Below are 25,711 nucleotides of genomic sequence, written 5' to 3'. Positions count from 1 at the left end.
TTGTAATTATAGCTATTTTTATATTGTATTATATATATATAGATATGTCTTACATAATTAGCTCGCTCACTGTATATATGCATGTTATATATTGTCTGAAAAAACGTCTCCCAAAGAAAAATGTCGCTAATTATTAAACTGAAAGAAAAATGGTATATATTTTAGTGGCGCTCTCAAACGCCGGCAAAGGGCATGTAAAAAACTGTCAAAGGTATTGGCGGCACTCCAAAGCGCCGGTAAAGGCATTTGTAAGCGCCGGGAAAGGCTATAGGTGACGCTCTCAAACGCCGGTAAAGCTTACTCTAAACGACGGTAAAATGCCCAAACGCCAGGAAAGGATCATTTAGGGCGGCGTTTACCAAGCGCCGGTAAAGGCATCTGGCGACACTCCCAAACGCCGGTAACGCTTAAACTAAACGCCGGTAAAACAACCAAACGCCGGTAAAACAACCAAACGCCGGGAAAGGATCATTTCGGGTGGCGTTTGCCAAGCGCCGGTAAAGGCTGCCTGAACGCCGGCAAAAGAATTGCAGGCGCCTTCAAACGCCGGGAATGGTGATTTCGGGTGGCGTTTGGCAAACGCCGGTAAAGGCATCTGGAAGCGCCGGGATAGACTTTTGCCGACAGTAGTATTGGTGGCACTTGCCCAAGCGCCGGCAAAGATCTTTAGTGGCGTTTTTGATTGCTTTTAGCGGCGTTTGTAAGCGCCGGGAAAAGGTTGTTTTCTTGTAGTGTCAATACATTGATTAATGCCTATGGGCCATTTGCCAAAAAAAAAAAAATACATTGATTGCATATTATTAGTATGGGCGCTCATAATAGAATGGTATCAAATATGAAGTTCTTTTGAAAAAAAAAAAGTCTCGTTTAATATAAGCCAGATATGAAATTGCTCAAATAAAGGAACGCGGAACATGATTAGTTGTTGGTGGTGACTGAACTGTTATGAATTTTTCCGATTAATCAGTCAATTATGTTCGATTATGACCGATTATTTCTGATTAATCGCTTGGCAGTATTATGTCTGTCTGAGGACCTCATAACATTATTTACAACACTGATGGTAAGGAATGAAAGTTGTAACGGGTCTAGTGGCTTTGAAGTGATTAGTAGTTCGAATAATAAGTTATTCGGATGATTTTTAAGAGAATATGATTCAGACTTTCACAATGCTAAATATAAATATATACTAGTAGTAGCGTTTAGTATAAACCTGCTTCATTTAATAAAGAAAACCGAAGAGTGAAACATGCATGTTTTCTAAAAAAAATAGGCCTTTTCTAATACTTCACCATTGACAAAGAATAGAGTGAGTCTATGTACTATGCATATCACGGATTGGTTCGTATTACGGATCAATATTTTCGTTTTCAAAATTCCAATGGTTAATCCGAATCGTTCAACATGATCTTCATATGAATATGTTTTTATATTTTCTATTTAGTATTTTTTAAGATAGATAGAAAATCACTGTTTTTGGATGGTCAACAATTTTCAGATCAAGTGATTTTCTACCTATCTTAAAAAATAGTAAAAAAATTCAGTCTTCAAGTAAATATTCATATAAAAATTATTTTGAACGGTTTTGATCGACTGTTAGGATTTTGAAAATGAAAATATTGATCCATATTATCACTAGTGGAAAAACTAGAATCAGGATCGGCCTATTTGGATCTGCTATATGAAACAACTGATCCTAATAACTATCTGGATCGGTTTTCTTAAAAAAACGACCCTAAAAACTATTCAGATCTGTTCTTATAAACAACCGATCCTAATAAATAACTATTAGGATCGGTTGTTTATAAATAACCGATCCAGATAGTATCTGGATCGGTTCTAACAAACAACTAATCCTAATAATTAATATTAGGATTGGTTGTTTATAAATAACTGATCCTGATAGTATCTGTATCAGTTCTGACAAACAACTGATCCTAATAGTTCATTTATTAGATCGGTTGTTTATAAACAACTGATCCTGATAGTATCTGGATCGGTTCTGACAAACAACTGATCATAATAGTTCATTTATTAGGATCGGTTGTTTATAAACAACTGATCATGATAGTATCTGGATCGATTCTGACAAAAAACTGATCCTAATATTTTAGTTATTAGGATTGCCCTACATTAATTCAGCTATCTCAACTCTCTTTTCTCAGGTACATTATTTGATCATCTCATTTCTCAAGTTTGCTATCAATGGAGCACCATTTATAGGCTCTATTCGGCTTAAAACCCTAAACCCTAAATCGATCCTATACAAGAAGTGAGCTTCCCCGCTCAAAATCTAAAAATAGGCCTTGATTCAGCTCTTTTTATTGGTTCCACATGCTTTTAAGTTTGAATACCTCTTCCCATTTGAAGTTTTTCTTTATATGTGGAGATTTGTATATAATGCATATATATGCTATATATGCTATATATGCTACATATGAGCTATATGAGCTATTTTTTATATGTGGAGATTTTCTTTATAAGTTTGAATACCTCCCTTCTTATTTCAAGATTTGCATGCACACGCTTTTGAGTTTGCTAAATATATATGCTATAGATGAGCTATTATTTATTTATTTTTATTTCAAGTTCTACGGTAACATGTTATATATATACATCTCTTAATTAGGTTCCAATCAATGGTTTAATTTTGTAGATTGGATATTATTGAGAGATTTGGTGCAGCGATCTTCATCTCACTCGATCCGGCATCCAAAAAAAAAGTTGTAAGTACAACCTAAAACTCATGTTTAATTAGTTTTGTGCATTAATGTGTTTTTTTATAAGAGTGTATAGCTACAGTACGTAGATGTATTTATATTAGGTTTGTAGCTAGAGTACTGTCTTATAAGCCACAACCGCATGATTAATATATGCCTTTAGGTCATGATACCCGTTCAAAATTAATCCATTAGGGATTATTTGAATAGTCCCCGTTTTGGGACTACACTTTGAATACTTTGTCTCATTTAGGATGTGGCCACATGTTAGTCGTGTTTTAGCATTTAAGAAAATTTCGGCAGCATTTTCCCTTATTAGTTCCCCGAATACTCGAGGAACTAAGGGGAAATGCTGCCGAAATTTTCTTAAATGCTAAAACACGACTAACATGTGGTCACTACTGAGACAAAGTATTCAAAGAGTGGGATAGGATGGTAACCCAACCCCATGTAAGCCCTATTGTGAACAGAATTGAGTACCCCAACCTTGCTCTTAATTAATTATGTTTTATTATAATTAAAGATGGACCGCAGTTGGATGTACGGAGCATCACGTCTATCTGATGAATATATGACAGATGTTGAGGAATTTATCAGAGTTGCTATGGAAGATATAACAAATAAGGGGAGTGCACTGGTGTCGTGTCCTTGTCGTGATTGTAACAATGGTAAAAAATTTTCCAACCCGAACCAACTGAGGAACCATTTAATCCGTCGTGGATTCAAGCAAGGATATAAGTGTTGGTTATGGCATGGTGAGAGTTTGCCAACCGACATAGGTACTGGTACTGAGCATCAGGAATACCATACTAGTGGAGATGACGGAAATGATCTACGGGGATTGAAAACCGACATAGGAACTCGTAGTGAGCATCAAGAATACCATACCGAAGAAAATAATGATATAGTGGTAGATAGATGTGATAATTTCGATCAAATGTTACGTGATTTAGAAGAGGATTTTGATAATGATAAGCAGTATTGTTTATTTGAGAATTTGTACGAAGATTCTAATAAGGAATTGTACCCTGATTGTTCTAAATTTTCAAAATTAAAAGGTGTATTAAAATTGTATAACCTTAAAGCATCTAACGATTGGAGTGATAGAAGTTTTACTGAGTTATTACAAACTTTAAAAGAAATGCTTCCGGATGGAAACGAGATACCATCTAATGTTTATGAAGCAAAGAAAATATTGTGCCCAGTGGATTTAGAAGTTCAAATAATACATGTGTGTTCAAATGATTGTATCTTATATCGAAATGAGTACAAAGATCTTCACGAGTGTCCAAAATGTGGTCCATCATGTTACAAACCAAAGCAGGTAACCGGCGATAAAAGTGATTACAACCTGAATAAAGGACCTCCGGCAAAAGCATTGTGGTACCTCCCCGTGAAACCGAGATTCAAACGTTTGTTCTCAAATGCTAAAGATCCAAAATTAGTGCGTTGGCATGCTGATAACCGAAAAAAGGACAGAAAATTACGACACCTCACTAATTCTCCTCAGTGGAGAAATATTGATAGAGAGTTCCCCGAATTCAAACGTGACCCTAGAAATCTTAAGCTTGGGCTGACTACAGATGGAATAAATCCGTAAAGTAGCATGAGCAGCAAGTATAGCACTTGGCCGGTTCTATTGTGCATTTATAATCTTCCGCCTTGGTTATGTATGAAATGCAAATACATCATGTTGACCTTGCTCATATCAGGACCCAAACAGTCTGGGAACGACACAGATGTGTATCTAGAGTCATTGATCGAGGATTTAAAATAATTATGGCAAGCCGGAATGCAGATATTTGATGCATACAGCAAGGAGAAATTCACTTTACGGGCCATGATTTTCTGCACCATTAATGATTTTTCGGCTTATGGAAATTTATCGGGTTACAGTGTCAAAGGAGAGAAAGCGTGCCCCGTTTGCCTGGACGATACAGTCGATGTGTGACTACCTAATTCCTCTAAAAACATGTATATATGGGTCATCGTAGATTTCTTCCTACCAACCACGCACACTGAAAGAGAAAGAGAGAATTCAATGGAAAGACCGAGAATACCAGAGTAAATTATCTGTTGACCGGTAAAGCTGTTTATTTGCGAGTGAAGGATATCAAAGTTCAATTTGGGAAATTTTTAAAAAAAAAAAGGTGGTGAGAAAGAAAGGGGCACCAAAAATTTGTTGGAAGAAGAGGTCAATATTCTGGGATTTACCATACTGGCAGTACTTAGATGTTCGACACTGTCTTGATGTGATGCATGTGGTTAAAAATGTGTGTGATAGCCTGGTTGGAACCTTATTGAATATTCCGGGTAAGACTAAGGATGGTATCAATGCTCGGAAACACATGCAATTCTTGAACATACGGCCGGATCTACAGTCAGCAGAGAAGGAAAGAGAAAATGGGAAATTTTGTACATATCTAAAGCCCGCAATGCATACGCTGACGAAAGAAGAGAAAAAAAAAGTTTATTGGAATGCCTTCACGGTGTAAAAGTTCCATCTGGATATTCTTTGAATATTAAAAACCTAGTTTCACTGGAAGATTTAAATTTAACAGGAATGAAGTCTCACGACTGTCGTGTTTTAATGACACAGCTTCTTCCTGTTGCAATTCGGGGCATATTGCCAAAGTGTGTGAGGCAGACCATCACGAAGCTTTATTTTTTCTTTAACGCCATCTGTTGCAAAGTAAATGATCCTGATACGCTAGATGCTCTGCAGAAGGAGGTTGTTGTAACTCTTTGTCATCTTGAAATGTATTTTCTGCCGTCTTTTTTTTTATATTATGGTTCATTTAATTATTCACCTAATTAGAGAAATTAAGATGTGTGTACCTGTTTTCTTGCGGTACATGTATCTGTTCGAGAGATACATGGGATTGTTAAAGGCATATGTCAAGAATCGATATCGTCCTGAGGGCAGCATTGTAAGAGCTTATTCTACTGTTGTACCTTAATTTTGTTAATTAAATAAATTGACGATATTGGCAATGTTTAAATGCTTGAAAAATGTCAGAGTATATAAAGGATCTCCAAGATAAATTGATAATGGCATGTTAAAATTCATGGTAATATTCTACATATGAAACCGTGAATTTTGATATATCATACATCTCTTAACTCAAAATGGTTGGAGAGTTATTGAATTTTGAAAATTAAATGAAATGGGAAATGGAGGTGTCCATTATTGTTTGAAATGGATGAACCCATTTAAATCATCAAATTGAGTCACGGCCTTAAATTGATATATAGGCCGAATTTGATTGTGGAACTCCAAGTTGAGTCACGGTTTTAAAGCAAGGAAATAAAATCTCACTACATGGATCTGTTGGTTTGATACATAGGCGCTGATCCAATTAAATAGACGTGTTTTGATTTGCTATGCTACATGGGCCGTTGCAATTGGGCCTTTGCCTCTCTTCTATGGTGCAGCCTCCGCAACAATCAAATTATAATGCTGTTTCTTATTGAAGCCGACAGCTGGGTCCCGTACCATTCGGCCAATCAGCCAAGCTCACTGAATGCAAATTGAATAATGCACTCACGCGCCTCACGCTACTCCCAGCTGTACACATGGTTTATGAAGGACCATCCCTTTGGTAGCCTCACGGCTCATGCTGCACCATGCCTACACGGGTGAAATGGGATTTTCACATTCCCCTCCAACGGCTGCTCCTTCCTGCGCCTTTGAATGGAAACAAAATAAAGGACGCACCTGGCCTGCCAAAAGATACCTCCTGCTGCCTCTTCTGCGCCTCAAACCATGGCCATCCGATTAGATGAGAAATGGACGATGCGGATGATGCCAGCACATGAATCTCCACCTATTGCTGCCACTAGTGGAAAATATGGAATCAGGATCGGTTATATACACATATCAGTAACGGAATCCAACCGATCCTGATGAAGGCGATACTGATACTATCAGGATCGGTTTTATATTTTTTAAAGAACCGTTCCAAATAGAAACTAATAGGATCGGTTTTTTCATAAAACCGATCTTAATAGTAGTTATCTAGATCCGTTTTAGAATACCAACCGCTCCAGATAGGAACTATTAAGATCAGTTTTAATATAAAAACCGTTCTTGATAATATTTTCGAATATTTTTTTTTATTAAAAATTTCATATCTAGATCAGTTTTTGAATAAAAACCGATCCAGATAGGAACTATTAAGATCAGTTTTTATATAAAAACCGTTCTTGATAATATTTTCGAATATTTTTTTTTATTAAAAATTTCATATCTAGATCAGTTTTTGAATAAAAACCGATCCAGATAGGAACTATTAAGATCAGTTTTTATATAAAAACCGTTCTTGATAATATTTTCGAATATTTTTTTTTATTAAAAATTTCATATCTATATCAGTTTTTGAATAAAAACCGATCCAGAAAGGAACTATTAAGATCAGTTTTTATATAAAAACCGTTCTTGATAATATTTTCGAATATTTTCTTTTATTAAAAATTTCATATCTAGATCAGTTTTTGAATAAAAACCGATCCAGATAGGAACTATTAAGATCAGTTTTTATATAAAAACCGTTCTTGATAATATTTTCGAATATTTTTTTTTATTAAAAATTTCATATCTAGATCAGTTTTTGAATAAAAACCGATCCAGATAGGAACTATTAAGATCAGTTTTTATATAAAAACCGTTCTTGATAATATTTTCGAATATTTTTTTTTATTAAAAATTTCATATCTATATCAGTTTTTGAATAAAAACCGATCCAGAAAGGAACTATTAAGATCAGTTTTTATATAAAAACCGTTCTTGATAATATTTTCGAATATTTTCTTTTATTAAAAATTTCATATCTAGATCAGTTTTTGAATAAAAACCGATCCAGATAGGAACTATTAAGATCAGTTTTTATATAAAAACCGTTCTTGATAATATTTTCGAATATTTTTTTTTATTAAAAATTTCATATCTAGATCAGTTTTTAAATAAAAACCGATCCAGATACGAACTATCAAGATCAGTTTTTATATAAAACCGATCCTGATACTTTTTTTTTGTTGGAATGAGGATCTGAAATCTGGATCGGTTTTAAAAAAAATAACCGATCATAATAGTAGTAATCTGAATCGGTTGTTTAAAATAACCGATCCTGATGTTTTATTGAAGCTAAAAAAAATATTTTTATTTATTTGACCAGCTTCCATATATATTTTGCTGGCCAGCATCCTAAATATATTTTTTTTTGCACAGTAAGAAACAATAATCAAATATCATATACACATCATAAATTAAATATCATACACATCTTAAATTATTACAAAAAATTCATGTTCATACAAAGTTTTGTGAAGCATTACATATTATAACAAGAAATTTAAATCCAAAAAAAATTAATTAACAAACATACAAGTGACTAATTGAGCTATTTCTTCAATTAACACACATTTATGCAATTAATGTAAAGCACAACAATAAAAAAATCAATAATTACCTCTTTTGCAATCACATCACTTGAGATTAAAAAAGATCCTAAAAATAAAAACAAATGTAACAATTAGATGGAAAAACATTTTACAATAAAAAATACAAAAAAATGTGTTTTTAAAGCATAATAATGAGAAAATTATATAAAGTTAATACCGTAATATTTGATCGGCCGAGCCGGAGGTGCGAGAGGCTCGGCTTTGAGAGGAAGAGACGGAGAGAAAGAGAGAGAGAGACACAGAGGAGAGGGAGAGACGGAGACAGAGAGAGAGACACAAAGAGTACAGAGGGAGAGACGGAGACAGTGAGAGAGACGCTAAGTTGAAAATGAGAGGCGCGGAATGAAAATAAGAAGAACCCTAAGCAGGTTATATAGAGAGTTATCATTAGGATCTGTTGTTTATAAAAAACCGATCCTAATAGTATCAGGATCGGTTTTTTATAAAAAACCGATCCTAATACTAATTTTTTTTGGCGGGACTAACTTTGAAAAAAATAGTATCAGGATCGGTTTTTTATATAAAAACCGATCTTGATAAATTTTTTTTTCAAAATGGGTCCTGCAAAAAAAAAAAAAAAAAATCAGGATCGATTTTTTATAAAAAACCGATCCAGATACTATCAGGAACGGTTTTATTGCTAAAAACCGTTCTTGATAATTTTTTTTTTTTTTTTTTTTTTTTTTTTTTTTTTTTTTTGCTGCAGAACCAACTTTGAAGAAAAATAGTATCAAGATCGGTTTTTTATAAAAAACCGATCCTGATACTATATATAAGAAAGATCACTGCGGTAAACCCCACTCATATTGATGGTCTATCAACCATCAAACGGCTACCATTTATTTTCTTTTCTGTTGATAATGCATGTACACAGATAAATATTAAGAAAAATGTGAAAAATATCAAATTTATTTATTTGTGTTTGTATGGCCAAATCAACTCTACTATGATCAATTTTGTACAATTTTATTATTATTAATGGCATCAAATTGTTAAATGGAATGCAGACCGTTCATTTCTGCATGATCATCCAACGGTGGGTCTGTAATTAAATGACATGTAATAATTTTTAAAATGATCAAGATATAACATGGAACATTAATAACGTAAAAGTGCCGAAGGCCCGACAACTGTAAGTTTTGATCCAACGTAAATTATTTACGGCCGTGCGATGTTGCTATATTGTTTTGCTTTGATGAACTAGTACACGAATCCCGAATTGTATCAAATTTTATAATGGTGAAATTAATATGACATTCTTTCATTTTAACGGTTCCGATCGACCAAATGCTAATATTCGTATTCGTTCCTTCACAACCCCACACAACAAGGGTTCAAGTCCTATGCATATTATTATATGGCACAAGTCATTGATGCATCATGCATGATTGTATAAAAAAATTCAATAGTCAAAATGACTTCAAAATGAAATATCAATGTCAAATAACTAATTATATTATCACATAAATTTTAATAATGTAAATTACATTAATTTTCATCAAAAAATATTTATAATTGAACCATATGCCATATACAACAACCATATATATATTCTATTAATCACCACACTAATTACATATACAACAACCATATAATTGAACCATATGCCATATACAAAAAAATAGTATTAGAATTGGTTATTTGAAATAACTGATTCTAATACTATTTTATTTTCAAAGTTGTTCTTAAAAAAAAAAAAAAAAAAAAAAATTATCAAGAACGGTTTTTAGCAATAAAACCGTTCCTGATAGTATCTGGATCGGTTTTATTGCTAAAAACCGATCCTGATGCTATTTTCTGATATATATTTCATTTGTTAGATGTATTTAAGTTATCTGAGAAATATATATATAACCAGAGATTATTTAAAAAAAATAAACAACTTGTTTGTGTTTGTATAATTGTTTGTTTAATTATTTATTTGTTATTTATAAATTAATACCATAAAATTAATTGCTTAATTGATGTCATGAACAAATGGAAACGAATTCATATTACCTGAGATAACAAAATATATATGGTTAGACCAAGACCATATTGATTCGAATTTGATCAGACGGTTCATATATAGGATGTACATAGGGAATGAAATATCTTTAATTTGACCTCTTTAAAGAAATTAATTCAATTATAAACCTCTTTTAAAAAAAAAAAACATACTTGAAAGCTGGCCAGGTTTTACAATGCTACCTTTAAAAAAAAAAAAAAAAAAAAAAAAAAAAAAAAAAAAAAAATTATCAAGAACGGTTTTTAGCAATAAAACCGTTCCTGATAGTATCTGGATCGGTTTTATTGCTAAAAACCGATCCAGATGCTATTTTCTGATATATATTTCATTTGTTATATGTATTTAAGTTATCTGAGAAATATATATATAACCATAGATTATTTAAAAAAAATAAACAACTTGTTTGTGTTTGTATAATTGTTTGTTTAATTATTTATTTGTTATTTATAAATTAATACCATAAAATTAATTGCTTAATTGATGTCATGAACAAATGGAAACGAATTCATATTACCTGAGATAACAAAATATATATGGTTAGACCAAGACCATATTGATTCGAATTTGATCAGACGGTTCATATATAGGATGTACATAGGGAATGAAATATCTTTAATTTGACCTCTTTAAAGAAATTAATTTAATTATAAACCTCTTTAAAAAAAAAAAAAACGTACTTGAAAGCTGGCCAGGTTTTACCATGCTACCTTAAAAAAAAAAAAAAAAAAAAAAAAAAAAAAATTATCAAGAACGGTTTTTAGCAATAAAACCGTTCCTGATAGTATCTGGATCGGTTTTATTGCTAAAAACCGATCCAGATGCTATTTTCTGATATATTTTAATTTGTTAGATGTATTTAAGTTATCTGGATCGGTTATTATGTATAGACCCGATCCAGATGCTATTTTATGATATATTTCAATTAATAAGATTTATTTGAGATATTTTAATTATCAGGATCGGTTTTTGTTGGAAACGGATCCTGATACTATCAGGATCGGTTTTTACTAAAAACTGATCCAAATGATTGAACTATTAGGATCGGTTCTAAAATAAAACCGATCCTGATAGTATCAGGATCCGTTTCCACAAAAAACCGATCCTAATAGTAATAAACTAGGATCGGTTGTTACTAAAAACCGATCTGAATAGTTTTTAGGATCGATTTTTTTAAATAAACCGATCCAGATACTTATTAGGATCGGGTGTCCATATAACCGATCCAGATAGGCCGATCCTGATTTCTGTTTTTCCACTAGTGTGCCCTAATGCACGGCTATATAAAGCCCTTGCAGCTGAAAGGAAAAGACGCTCCAAATATACACAGCCACCTTGATACCTATACTATACACAAATCTCAACAAGCCCCCATAGTCAAAAGACCCCATATACTAATACTCTGATAGTTAAAAAGCTTAAGAGCTTTCTTCTTCCTCTCCTCTGTCAAAATAAAAAGGCATGGGTAGACTTCCATTTTTAAGTAATGTAGATGCTATATGTGGTTTAGTTTTCATGTATATACTATATGAATGAATGAAATACAAGTTTACTTGGAGCTTGTTTTAGTTGAAATGTTTGTTCTTCTTTTCTTTTCTTTTTTTCTTTTTCTTCTTTTGATCTGATCTGTGCCTTTGCTCTTTCTTTCGTTTTTTTCGTTTTCTTCCTTTTCTTTGCTATTATCAACACCTTGGTTCAGATTCATGAGCTCAAGGCATTGAGTTGTTCAAATAAAAGCTTCTTATAGCAATCCATGCTATATTGAGGTATAAAATAAAAAGATGAGGTAATAACAGCTATATAGCTGATTTTAAAAGCCAATGAATCTGAAATATAAACATTTGTATTTTCTTTTTTCTTTCTTCTTTTCTTTTCTGATTTTCTGATTTCTTTTCTATCTTTTTTATTTTCTTTTAAGGCAAGTCCTCTAATTCTTAGTTAAATAATGAAAATTATGATAATGTGAGGGTTAAGCCAGCTGGCTTCTCTTACATTGGATTAATAGAAGTCATTTAATCAAAGGAATTAAAGGACAAAAAAAATAAAAATAAAAAATAAAACAAAATAATAAGGTTAAGCCAGCTGGCTTCCTTACTTTTCCCTTGATCAAGATGGACCTATAATGTGTATTAGTGAGCTTGAACTCTGATGCAAGGCTAAGGACAAACCATATGGACCATGTTGCATGAAGCAAAAGAGTAGAAAGTAAATTAATACACATATAGTGAAGGATGGAGTTCAAAGAGATGAGTAGACATCAGCATATACTGAATTAAGTCACTTATATTCTTAGTACCATGATATCCTAATGATAATGTCTAAATTTTGATGGGAGATGTCAAAATCTTGGTGGAAAGAACATGTAAATGTAATTTTCTAAAAGACAAGGACCTATTTGCAAAACTATAGGCTCTGGCAGCCTATAAACAATGTTTCTTATAGCTTGGAGTTTTGATTTTGATTCCCCCTTTTGACTGGTACCAGCACAGTGGCATTAAGCCCTTGAAAACCTGTTATGGACCTTGAAAGCCTACTAGAACCCATGGCATACCTTGTACCAATCCCTGGTATCACATCCAACCTGTACTTAGCAACTAATCACCTGAATGGCCCAACTGGTATAGCATAATGTGCTAAAAACAGTGATACATGCTGTCTCGACAAATCTGACAATTCTGACAAGCATAGGGACTAAAATGAAAAAATGGACTTCATAACCAGCTAGAAGACTCAAAAACACATGAAATGGGCATAAACTTTACATTTTTATGATTTTTCTACAGTTTTCTACGAATTTCTAAATTCAGACTTTTAAAAGATGAAAATGCAGAAATAAAACTGCTAAATTGACTTTCATACCCCTGACATGAATAAATTCCTAGAAATGTGAATAAATTCCTTAAAATAATAAAAATTGGTACACAAGCTCCTGATATGATCCTTTTTTATTATGTAAAATAAAATTTGCACTTCATGTACAAAATTCATGAGAAAATGGTTTAAAAGGAACTGAAAATGCATGTCTTTCATGCCATACTTGGTCAGCTGCCAATCCAAATCAAATTGAACTCTCAAACATGTGCAAATAGCTCCTAGATGCTCAAATCAACACCCTTTAGCCTTTGATCAAGACTCAAAGTCATTGTACCACATATCGGTACCAATTCGGCATCAAACCGAGACCCATGAAATCAAATCATGTTCCAAATGCAATTAAATTCGAAATTGACGCTTCCCTGAGCTTTCATGCTCCGAAATGATGCTAAACAACCAATTAATTGAAGGAAATTGCATCAAAATAAAAGGAAATCAAATTCAAACCTCAATCGGTACCGATAGGTACTGTTCATGCCAATATCACTGTATCCGATGGTCCTCAGCGGCCAACAAAGGCACCAATCAACTTCTGACATCAAGGCGATCAAGAATTCAAGATGAAGTGCTCAGTCGGAGCCGCCGTGACCAGAATCAGCCGGAACCTTCCTTCCTCGGTCCTGTCAAAGATGAACCCTAGGGTTCATCGGGTTGCACAGATATTAAAGCGCCCATTTGATCCGACGATCCGAATTCAAATTAAATTGATCGTTTACTGACCCATGGAACTCCCTATCAGTCGGATAAAATGATTAAATGAATTAATCCGAATCTCAAAGCCCAAATGAGTAGCATCTATGCTCTGCACATTAATTGATGACTCAGCACATTCATTAAGGCCCAACAGCCCAATCTCAAAGCCCCTTTGATCAAACCATATCCAGTGTTAATCTCAAAGTTCAAATATTAAATATCCAAGCTCCTACACATATTCTAAAGGCCTAGCACACTTCTTGATGCTCTAAGCCTAAATCTTAAAGATCATTCAAATCAAATCATGTCTGCACTGATCTCAAAGCTCAATGAATTAAATCCAAAGGCCCAGTACACATCTCAAAGGCCCAAGGCCCAAATCTTGATATTTGCACACATCTCAAAGCCCAATGATTTTAATCCAATGGCTTATACATATCTCAAAGGCCTAAAAGCTCAAATCCTAAAGCTCAGCACTAATCTCTAAGTCCACATATGACCGAACAAAATCCTTTTGCACATAAACCCCTCTGTTTATTAAAAATATGCAGAGAAGCTCCTGTAAATTTACACAAAGGCCCCTGTCAGTATAAAACATTTTCAAACAAGCCCTTAAAGGCCCAATATTCATTCCAGACCCTGTTAAAAGCCCAAATCACAGCCTCAGATCCCTGGAAAAGTACAAACAAGTCCCTGGAAATATAAAATCTTTATAAATAAGCCCTGTCAAGCCCCTTTTTGCCATAACTTTCTCATACTAAGTCCAAGTCAATTAAAATCAGTCCCAAATGAACCCAAATTCAATTCTCTACAATTCTAAATAATAATTGAACATATCCAGGACCCAGCCATAATCTAAAATGACCAAAATGTCCCTCTCTTGACATATTTTTATAAATAAAAAAATAAAAATGATATTTAAATGTTTATTTATAAAACTTATTAAATTTATAAAAATTAGTTATTAGGATCGATTCTATATGAGAACCGATCCAGATAACTATCAGGATCGGTTCTTAGTATACAACCGATCCTAAGATCTACTATCAAGATCGGTTGTACACTAAGAACCGATCCTGATATCTTAATTTCTTATGAATTTAATAAATTGTATATAAATTATATTAAAAAAAATTTTAATATTATTTCATCAATCATGGTATAAATTATAAATTATCTTATCAATAATTTTAATTAGTTTATTTCTATATTTCTATATTTTCAAACTAACAAAAATTTGTTGTGATAAAAAGGTAATTCTCTTCTTTGATTGTATTGAGGAAAAAAGAAATCTTGATTCGAGGGAATTCCGATTTAGACAAAAGGTCAGACAACAGGCATATGACCTTGCGATCAACTCGGAAACTAAGTGGAAGCAAAGGGCAAAATAGAATTGGCTTAAAAATGGAGACAACAACACTAGATTCTTTCACTCATTTGCTTCGTCTAGAGCAACAAGAAACACTGTCACGGTTCTAACTGTGGAGGGGGTGGAGATAACGAATGAACTTGAAATCAGGAGGGCTTTCATAGTTCATATGCAATGTTAAACGGATAGTTGCTTTTCTGAGGAAAAAAAAAAACACATTCACTTCCAATTTGTTCAATTTTCCAAATGTAAACAGAATCCTGATGACATTCTGTTCATGAAATTGATAACTGGGTTGAGCTTATATGATTACAAACTTGTTTGTAAATTAATTACATTTTCCATAATCTACGATTCTAAGTTACAAATGAAATACTTGATGGCACAACAGAAGCACAGACAGAACAAATATACACATAAAACAAAAAAACAGTGAACATAATTAATGTCAGTACCAATAGATGACAGGTAACTGGAAATTCATGACAAATTAGTTCAGGTAAATGGTTCCATACTTTTTTCTCAAGTCATATTATAATTTGATAGGTTCTTTTCAAGAACAATAATTATCCTCAAAAACAGTATGCATGGTATTGATTTGAAATTACCACTGCATTGTACCAGATCAGAACCAGCTAATGTCATCTAATTACTGTTTTAAGTTGACAATTACCTCATCTAAGAGTTGGTCATTATAAATTAATGTGTCCGTAAACAGTGCATGGTCTATGTGATCTTCGCTGATTGTAACAGACAGTGTTGTTTCTATTATGGCAGATTATATGGATTATGACTATATTTATACTAGCAGTGCCAAATTGAAAAGAAAAATGGAGAAACAATTTCCATTTGAAGTCTATGGGATTCTAAGATTTTGTGGCAGAGCTATTGACATATACTCCTAGAGCCTTGAGACAGTAACCGTTGTGGCGTCCGTGGAAACCGGTAAACCCTCTTGGAGCCTTGTAGATTAAGGGAGAGCCAGTTTTTGGGCCGAAAGAACACATCTTGCCGTTGTTTGTGCTGAGTTCCAGACATGTAATGCCAAGAAAGTCAAAGTATCCATCTATACGAGTAATCGGAGTTTCGGACGGAACATTAAACTGCAAAAAAAAAAAAATCAAATATACATTAAAGAAACACTACTGGCATGTTTCATGCACCAGATAAAATAACCTCGATTGATTTTAAATAATAATTTAGGTTAGTTTAATCGATAGATCATATGTTAATTTAAATGATTGGGGTTCTATATTTGTAATTGACCATAAATATATATATAAAAAAAAAAGTGTATATAAATTTTTTTGTTGGAATCTACTGGCACCACACAAAATATTGCTATATACATGTCAGACCTTTAAATTCGGTGCAAATTAATACGTCAAATTTTCATTTATGATAAGATTGAAGGATTTCCTCAACAAAAAAGATAAGTATTCTTTTCTTTATTTTTTTCCTCAGAGTTAATAGAGCTATTTGCCTCAAGGGCTGCAAATTGCAAAATCCAACATGAACTTAGTAGATAAGAATAAAAGTTAAATGAACATTAGATATTAGACAAAAATATATAAAATTAATAGTTACCGCTTCAAAAGTGTAGGAGTACTCATAATTTCCATGTGGCGGTGCTATAAAAATGTTGTTACTGAAATCTTTATAAACAGTTTGGATTGAATGGATACGAGTGCTCGAGTAACTAACAAAGATACTCTCTATTCTTTGATGACAACCATCGTCCCAGTTTGTACCTTCAGTAACTCCACAAGGACCGAGCTTTATGTGTATTTCTCTTCCCTATATTTTCGTACAAAATATTTCTAATTATTAGTTAATTCATGATAATAAAAAAAAGGTGTACTTGCTAAATTGTAAGTGGGTGTGCAATACTATATTAAGGACTTGAGGTTAGTGATTAGTCATAAAATCGGGATATATCATTTTCCTAAATTACATATTGCCAATTAAAGTTATTCATACAATTATAGAACAAAACTAATGAATTCCAAAAAGATGATCAATACGTACCAGTGTTACATTCATTCACACGTTAACTGTTAAGCTAGAGATTGTTCAGGTAAGCATACTTGTATATATATATTGAGGAGGGATCAAGTTACAACAATTTTTGAGTTACAACAAGTTACAACAAGCATTTTTTATACTTTCAAACTCCAAATCGTCGATCCAAACCGTTAGATGTGATCTCTAAAATAAAATGTGCTTGGAGACTAAATTTTACATTTTTTGGGATTTTTTTACTATTTATTAAGATGGGTACAAAAACTAGTCAAATTCAGACCATTGAATTTTGTACCCATCTTAATAAATAGTAAAAAAATTCAAAAAAATGTAAAATTTGGTCTCCAAGCACATTTTATTGTAGAGATCACATCTAACGGTTTGGATCGACGATTTGAAGTTTGAAAATGTAGAAAATGCTTGTTGTAACTTGTTGTAACTCAAAAATTGTTGTAACTTGATCCCTCCTCGTATATATTTATCAGATTTAAGCAACTGATTAATTAAGGGTGGTGATTAGGTGACTCTTTGATTCTGCCGAAACTCTTAATTACACAATTAATGGCATATATATTTGCGTTAATCTCCTAGCAAAAATGGAAAAGATCAAGCTGGGAATGTAATGAAATCAAACCTTCCAAGTTGCTCCCAAATGGTGTCTCTTTTTTGTAAAACGAGCAACAAATTAAATCTGCGATAACTTACCCTTAGATGCCAAGAAAAAGCTTCAGAAGCTGTGACCATTGGGTTATTTCCTCTTTCTCTCTCATACCAAGACCATAACACAAATTGGTGGAGTGCTTTTCTTCCTTTCTGTGAGTGGAAGAATAAATGATACGGGAGAGATATAGAGAGGAGAAGAGATCGAATTAGAATAAATGATAGAGAGAGAGAGAGAGAGAGAGAGAGAGGCACTCCAGGGAGTGAGAATAACAGGAAGCTGAAAAGCTTTTCTCTGATGAGAATAAATGATAAAGAAGAGATTGAATGAGAATAAATGATAGTCTCCTCTTTATCTTTCTCCCATATCATTTATTCTTCCACTCACGGAAAGGAAGAAAAGCACTCCACTGAACATATATTACGAACAGATTTTGGTTGAGAAGTTAAAATAATGTTCTCTATATGAGAGGTCGTATGTTCATATGCTAATTGGATTGTAAATATTTATAGTTGAAAAACTTGATTTATTGTTTAACTGAAAAATAATAGACACATTAATTCTATTGTTTCATTTTTCTTCTTTTAATGTGGTCCAATATATGCTAGAATATTTTCCAGCAGGTCCGTTAACAAACACTGAAAGCTATAATTGGATTGCTATGTTGTGGGTACACCTCTATTATTTCAGCTAGAACTGGGCCCACTATTATTGCAACCTTTCAACAAATCATTAATCCCTCGGTACAATATTATGTGAATCTTCTAATTTCTAAATTTGTATTATGCTATCTGCGGAGAAACTATTTTGTTTTTTCTTTTCAAAAATTTTTAAATTAAATTTAAATTAATTAACATAACAGCTTGACCTTCTTTTCCCTCAAAAATAAAAATTATAGTTGCTTAAATATATAATCGTCAAAGTCAAATCGTAAGATTGAAATACATATCTGTTACCTTGGCAGCATCAGGCAAGGTCCTTGAAAATGTGTGGATTTGCCTTTATTTAAGCTCTTGCAATTGGCAATTGAATAAACTCAACTACGTTTAAGATATTTTTATTCAAATTTTTTTTATTTTTGAAGGTTGTCGGCAATTACCGAGCAACATATAAATTTATAAAAAAAGAGTAGTTATTTACAGAGTCTCTAATTATATTCGTAATTTATGTTCAGTGGAGTGCTTTTCTTCCTTTCCGTGAGTGGAAGAATAAATGATACAGAAGAGACATAAAGAGGAGAAGAGATCATATGAGAACAAATGATAGAGAGAGAGAGAGAGAAGCACTCCTCGGAATGAGAATAAATGATAAAGAAGAGATCGAATGAGAATAAATAAGAGAGAGAGAGAAGCACTTCGAACCAGCATCGTCAGCATTAACTCAAAAGAGAATCTTTTCAGTTAATGAATATGGGCCGTCTAATTGTAAACAGAGCTCGTCCGGTCTATACTTATAACATAGGGGTCTTTAATATTTGTGCGGATCTAATTTGCACGAATTTTAAGGCTGATCGGATGGTCCTGATGTATTAACTCAAAAGATTCCTTTTTGAGTTATCGCAGAGGATACAAATTCAAGCTCTCCAAGGAAGAAAAGTTTTTCTATTCTCTCTCTATCATTTATTCTCATTTGATCTCCTCCTCTTTATATCTCTCCCGTATTATTTATTCTTCCACTCACGGAAAGGAAGAAAAGCACTCCAATCACTACTAGAATAATCATTTATTGCATGACAACGAAAATGGCTTGTTGCAATGCCTTTGGCATGCAAGTGCAACCATGCAAATACCCTCCATACAAATAGTCAGTATTTACAAGGGCAGTCATGCAATAAGTCTGTTACATGAGCCTTGGCATGCAATAACTAGCCATGCAAATATTTCGAGAGTTGACCTAGTTTGGAGTATTTGCAAGAGAAGATAGTGTGGGTCCCATTGTACTATTTGCAAGGTAAGCAGACGTGGGTCCCACCATAGTATTTGCAAGGCAAGGGAACGCGAGACCCACTAGACTATTTTCAAGACTAGTTAACGTGGGCCCCATATGTTTATTTGCATGGGAATATGATTTCGTTATTACATGAGAGTAATATGTAGTTATTACATGGTTGACTATTTGTAATGACATGATTTGCACTTTTTGCATGCACATAAATTACCACTATTTGCGTGGAAAATCCAACGTCTAAAATGAGCCACCTTGAGGCAATAAAGCATAATCCAATTTTACAATCCTCCCTCCCTGTACCAATCTGGTACCAACCCAGTACTGTTTACCAATTCCCAGACTATCATTCAACAAGATTTACATAAAACACAAAAAATAGTACATACATAGAAAACAACTAACAAGATAAGAAGAGTAATGAACTTTGATATATAACTAAAAGACTATAATCATCATACATTTTTTCTACATTATAGAGGCAGTAAAATAACACCTTTCAAACAACTACCAAGATAAGAAGAGTAACTTCTATATATAACCAAAATATACCCACCTTTCAAGCATTAACAAAATAAAACAAACTCCCACTGAATTTGCAAGAATATACCAAAAATATTACCAAAATGCTTTACCCTTAATATTGCCAACCAAAATATACCCACCATTCAAGCATTAAAAAAATAAACTCGCCCCCAATGACCACCTTTATAAGCTCGTGATAGATATGAAGCACAGACCTTTCAGAGTCCAGCCAATTTTCATTGACCATATTGCTGCCCAGAAAATAAAAATCAGAAATCATACACTCATTTTAACAAAATGTAAAATTTGATTCGGAGATCATGTTGAATGGTTTAGATCGATTGTGGCTGACATATAACCTCTAGTGTTATATATATATATCACCAAGTCAAAACTAGGAAAACCAATACCAAATGAGGGGGTTAATTTATTTCAACAGAACAGAACCTGGAGAGCTTTTTTGCTGCTAGATTGAAACTGATATTGTAGTTGTCTTGCAACATATCATTCTAGCTTGGACCCAATAGATTTATCCAACAGATTCGTCACCTACTCCTTTCTGGAATAAAAGAGAAAAACTGCATTAGCTAGGTATTTATTTAGGACAAAAGAGATAACTACTCACAAGAATCACTACAATTTAATTCCATCACCATACCACAAGGAGAACCAAATTTTTAGGCATTGGACTACAATATTGAACCAAACTTTTAAACACTTACTTTCAGGTAACTACTCACAAGAATCGCTACAATTACTAATTAAATTAAGTGTTGAACAAATTTTATTTAGAAAAGAAGAACAACTAAAGTAGAACAACTAAAGTCCAAAAACAATGCTTGATTCTTAAAGATCATTTCTTACTACCAACAGAATGACAGAGAGCTATGACAGACCTGAATTGACTCAGCAACTGTAGAAGAAATGGTCTTCTCAACAACTGGTGCAGTAACTATTGAGCCTCCACCCTCTTGCCTTCCTTCGCTATTGGGGCAGTAACTATTGAGCTTATTTGCTTTTGCAAGTCCTTTTGCACCGTCATGAGATAAACGGCGCAATAAATCAAGATGCACCTGAAGAGTTTGTTGTATTAGTCTATATTTGTATTATTTTGCAGTGAAGTATGTGTATGAATGATAATGAAATACTGAAAAACTTGTATAATTTGATTTTTCTTCTACTTCTTTAATCTAAAATACATTTTAAAAGTAGCTCATAAAATAAAAATAAGTAGCATTAGGTTATAAATAACCTGAGAAATATATTTATTGTTGGAATGGAGATATTGTAACCCACCAATGACAGCGCTTTCCTCTTCATTTGTAGTACCTGACGCAACAGTAAGGTGTCATCTAAATTATTAAAAAAATTCAAGTGCGATATACCTAAATGCACCAAAATTAAAACTCAGTTAGGTAATGCGCTGTTGCAAATTACCTCCAACCTCTTACCAAATCTACAACTACCTAAAATATATCAATTTTGCAATTAACATGCACCATTTTTCTTAGGTAGTTTAAGAAGCAACTCAACTAGTACAAGGCTAATCCAATCAAACAACTATTTTTAATTTGTCCATACTAACTAATCAAAAACTACTATGTTAAGTTCATGTATATTGGGAATCAATGACCAAAATCCACTTTACTTGATTTAGTTCAACTAGCTAGTGTTTTGGGTGCAAAAGAAGCTTTCTAAAGTTGGTATTCATACTGCCATACAGGTACTGAATGGTTCTGTACAATTAAATGTCGACCAAGCCTCGGCTTTCTATTACTGCCTAGTTGTGTCATTAATCCTGATTTCACCGATCTTAATATCACAACATTGAATAACCATAGAAATTACAAAGACACAAATTTCGTGGATCATTAGTCAGATCCATGAACACTATAGAAATCAAAAGTACCCATGTCTCTAGTCATGACTTTCGCACTTTAGATTATGGCAAGGCAAAGCTAAAAGATCTGTCATACACCTTGTCTTCAGCACCTTCTCTGGAACTATATTAGCCTATAAATCTTTGAACCAAATAGAGACTAGAATATACTACCCATGTTGGAAGGCTACCTCTTGCCAGTATACAAGGTTGAGTGGCGGCAGCTGTACCCCGTCCCGCCTGAGCCACCGGCCCGCCCGCCTTCCGTGGTTCCGCCTGAATGCGCACTGCCTGAGCCAACTTGCCGTCGCTGCTCTTCTCATTTACCTTTCGCACTTTAGATCTAGGGTTTCGAAAACTAGGACTAGAAAGGGGCGTGTAGGCTTGGCGAGGGAGAGAGAGACAGATAGGGAGGGAGGGAGAAAGGGGATTGGGGTGAAAAAGAAAATTGAAAGAACAAGGCGGCTGGAAGGGAGGGTAATTTGTCGAGGGGATAAGACCTAGATTTGTTTTGTCTGGGTCCAATTTCTCTATAGTAACTTGAATTATGAGTTTAGATTTGGACTGTCCGATGAGAATCCGGTCTGAGGTGAATGCACATATCTCTTTAACATTCGTGCTAGAAAAGATCGCATGGTCCGGATCTAATCTCACAATTTGAGTTACTTTATAGGATCCAAATTGCTAAGGGTCAAATGTTACACTTAGGGGCACCTCTAATTGCTCAAAAACTGAAATTAAATTGCAATTGAAAGTAAAGAGATGAGTTTAGAGAAATTTGACACGCGGGGTGATAACGGAGTTCGGCAAAACAAAGGCCTACGTCTCTGGGGCTTCGCAACCTTGTGAGGTGCGCCTTCCTATTACCCAATACGAAAGGATTACAACTTGTGAACCGTTGAGCCCTTACACACCAAGCGGGAAGTCAAACGGCCAACTCAAAGAGGTGAGAACAAGGTCTCGATTATCTAGGAACACAAGAGAAACACTCAATAGCTTACTCTAACCTAATCTATAGCTAGATTGGTGAAGTAGGTTGAGGTTGCTTGAGGGATTTTGAAGTTATAGGCTCTCACAACAATGGTGGATCTAAGCTCTCAGAAAATCACTTTTGAAATAATTAGGGTCGGCTGAGGTGGTTTTGAAAGTGATCCCCTCAATCTATTTATAGTGGCAGCTCAAAAATGAGCTGTTTGATGCAAAACGTTACCAACGTTTTATAAAACGTTACCAACGTTTTATTCAAATGCGATTTAGGGTTTTAATTCTCTGACAGCTTAGTAAAACGTTGCTCAACGTTTTATAAAACGTTACAACGTTTTATAAACGTTACAACGTTTTCTAAACGTTCCAACGTTTCTAGTTTATACTGAACACCTGTTCTTCAGTTGTTCTGAGCCTGTTAAACGTTACAACGTTTCATAACCGTTATAACGTTTGTAAAACGTTACAACGTTTTATAAAACGTTATAACGTTATAACTTGGTTTTCTTTTGATATTTTTGAAGCTTCTGATCATTATAAAACGTTACCAACGTTTTGTAAACGTTCATAACGTTTTATCCCACTTTGATCAACCTCACACATACTTTATCAATCTTTTGAATTTACATTTTATATTCTTGATAAAAGTCTTCGTGATTTCTTCAGTCCAAGCATATTTCATCGCAGTTCTTACTCTTCTTGGACCTATATGTTCTTAAAATAGAAGAAATCGTAAAATTCAATAATTGTATGTTTTTGCAAATTAGTCAAATAGACGTAAAAGATTATTGTACGAACAACAATCTCCCCCTTTTGGCGATTTGCAAAAACATACAATGTGAGTAAGTGCATAAATCGAAAATTTTCAGAAATTAGTTAATCCAGTTTTGATTTTGCATTTCAATCCATTTGTACCAATTTCTCCCCCTTTTGGAAATCGACGAAAGGGTGAAAAATTAGCACTAATTTAAAGTGCTCCCCCTCAAATTATGCACTCCCCCTCAATTTAGTAATATAGCAACAATAATTTACAAACAAAAATAAAGTTGAGGGCATAACTTTTACATGCAAAACAATTCAATTTCAATTCACCATATCAAGTTGTATATATCCATGTGCATAGCTCATGCATATACAACATTTCAACTCATGCAATCCAAGTAATTCAATAAAACTTGTCAAGGCGCCAAGATATCCAATTTTTGCAATTTTGCAAAGTAGCCCCTTACAAGTTAGCAATTCATACACCATTTTTAAGATATCAATATCTCATACATATCTACACCAAATTTCAAATACCACAATTCAATCAAATCATGCAATTCAATCAATTTAAACTAGTTGAAATTCACCAATTTAACAATTCAAAGCATTTCAAAACAACAATTCAACACATTTCAAAACAACAATTGAACTAACATAACAAAACAACAATTCAACTAACATAACCTAAATCAAAGCAATTCAAACAATTCAAATTAAACATGCAATCAACAAACAATTCATGCAAATAACACACAATTTAAGTTATCAAGTTTTTAGTTTTAAAAAAATACGATCTATTCGTCATTCATGGGTTCGTTTGGTTCTTCGGCCATTTCTTCTTGACTTTCAACTGGGATGTCTTCTTCTTCATCATCCAGGTCTTCTTCCTCAACCAGACGCTCACGTGCTCGTGCCGGGCTTCCAGAGGGACCATATTGCTTGATAAAGCGATTGGAGAGGCTTGATTGTGCTTCATCAAGCGTATTGAGAGCTCGAGCATGTGCTCGCAGTTGTTGCCTTATCTTCATTTGCCCCTTTTCAAGCTTGTCGAACCTCCTATTCATGGCTTGATGATTCTGTTGAATCTCAAGACGTTGGTTGTGCATTTGTTGACAAAGCCACATCATTTGTGCTTCTTGACCTTCAGGAGGGACAAACGCACCAGCTTGTGGCACAAATTGTGGTTGAGGTGGAGGTTGAGCCGGTGCAACTTCTTCTTCCGGATCCCAGTATTGATTGGGTAGTGCCTCTTGATGGTTTATCCATTGGTTGATGGCTCTTGCATCGGGTTCATAGCGCCTCAGACCCGATTCTGAATGACCATAGACCCACCCGATTCTTGTCAGGTGGTCAACCAAATTGGTCGGGAAGGATACTTCTGCATCTTCAGGTAGTTGGATACCGTTGAGACGGATGATTTTGTGAATGAGGTGGGCATAAGGCAGAGAGTGGACCGAGGTTGTAAATGCACCATTAATGTGACGAAGAAAGAAGTAGGGTATATTAATCCTCTTTTCATCCATTTGAATGAGATGACGAAGAAAGTACATGGGTCCCCACTCAAGATTGGTTTTGATTGTGGCTTTGGGCATAAGGATGTTGTTGATGAAGAGAAAGAGCAATCGATGTAGAGATGGAAGGTGAGAAGCATAGATTTTAGCCCCGGATATGTAGTTGCGGTCAAACCATTTCTTATAGTCAAGTGAAGTTCCATCGGCATAAAGAGGCCAACTTCTCAAGGGGTAGGTTTCCTCCCCGTCATTCTCAACCCCAAGCCATTGTGCCACATTATCCAGAGATAGGACAATTT

General features: G+C 34.0%; 1 protein-coding gene and 2 long non-coding RNA genes across 6 annotated transcripts in view; 1 reads left to right on the top strand and 2 right to left on the bottom strand.

Moving 5' to 3' along the window:
- LOC144566107 (jacalin-related lectin 33-like) overlaps positions 1-18,088 on the bottom strand; it is a 70,605-nt gene extending 52,517 nt beyond the window's left edge. Inside the window, exons 1-2 of one of the 4 annotated variants that reach the window (XR_013515132.1) lie at positions 17,849-18,032; positions 16,709-16,918 (exon numbers count right to left, since the gene is read on the bottom strand). Coding sequence is in view for 3 of the 4 variants with exons in the window: in XM_078315993.1 (XP_078172119.1) it covers positions 16,709-16,918; positions 17,849-17,887 (249 nt within the window). In the remaining variant the exon portion in view is untranslated. Of the gene's footprint in view, positions 1-16,708; positions 16,919-17,848 lie in introns of all 4 variants that reach the window. The other 3 variants (XM_078315993.1, XM_078315994.1, XM_078315995.1) reach the window with 3 other exon arrangements.
- Positions 2,654-3,716, top strand: LOC144566888 (uncharacterized). Its single transcript, XR_013515300.1, has 2 exons — positions 2,654-2,723; positions 3,244-3,716. It is a non-coding gene; the product is annotated as an uncharacterized LOC144566888 (long non-coding RNA).
- Positions 18,089-20,266: 2,178 nt separating the features above from the next.
- Positions 20,267-21,312, bottom strand: LOC144565918 (uncharacterized). The gene is made up of 4 exons (XR_013515065.1): positions 21,170-21,312; positions 20,721-20,832; positions 20,414-20,524; positions 20,267-20,304 (listed from the first exon to the last, which is right to left on the bottom strand). It is a non-coding gene; the product is annotated as an uncharacterized LOC144565918 (long non-coding RNA).
- Between the last annotated feature and the right edge of the window lie 4,399 nt (positions 21,313-25,711).

This window comes from Carex rostrata, chromosome 15 (assembly GCF_964058835.1).
Source record: "Carex rostrata chromosome 15, lpCarRost1.2, whole genome shotgun sequence".
NCBI classification, from domain to species: Eukaryota; Viridiplantae; Streptophyta; class Magnoliopsida; order Poales; family Cyperaceae; genus Carex; species Carex rostrata.
The sequence above is the reverse complement of the archived record's forward strand: the minus strand, read 5'-3'. Positions and strand labels throughout refer to the sequence as shown.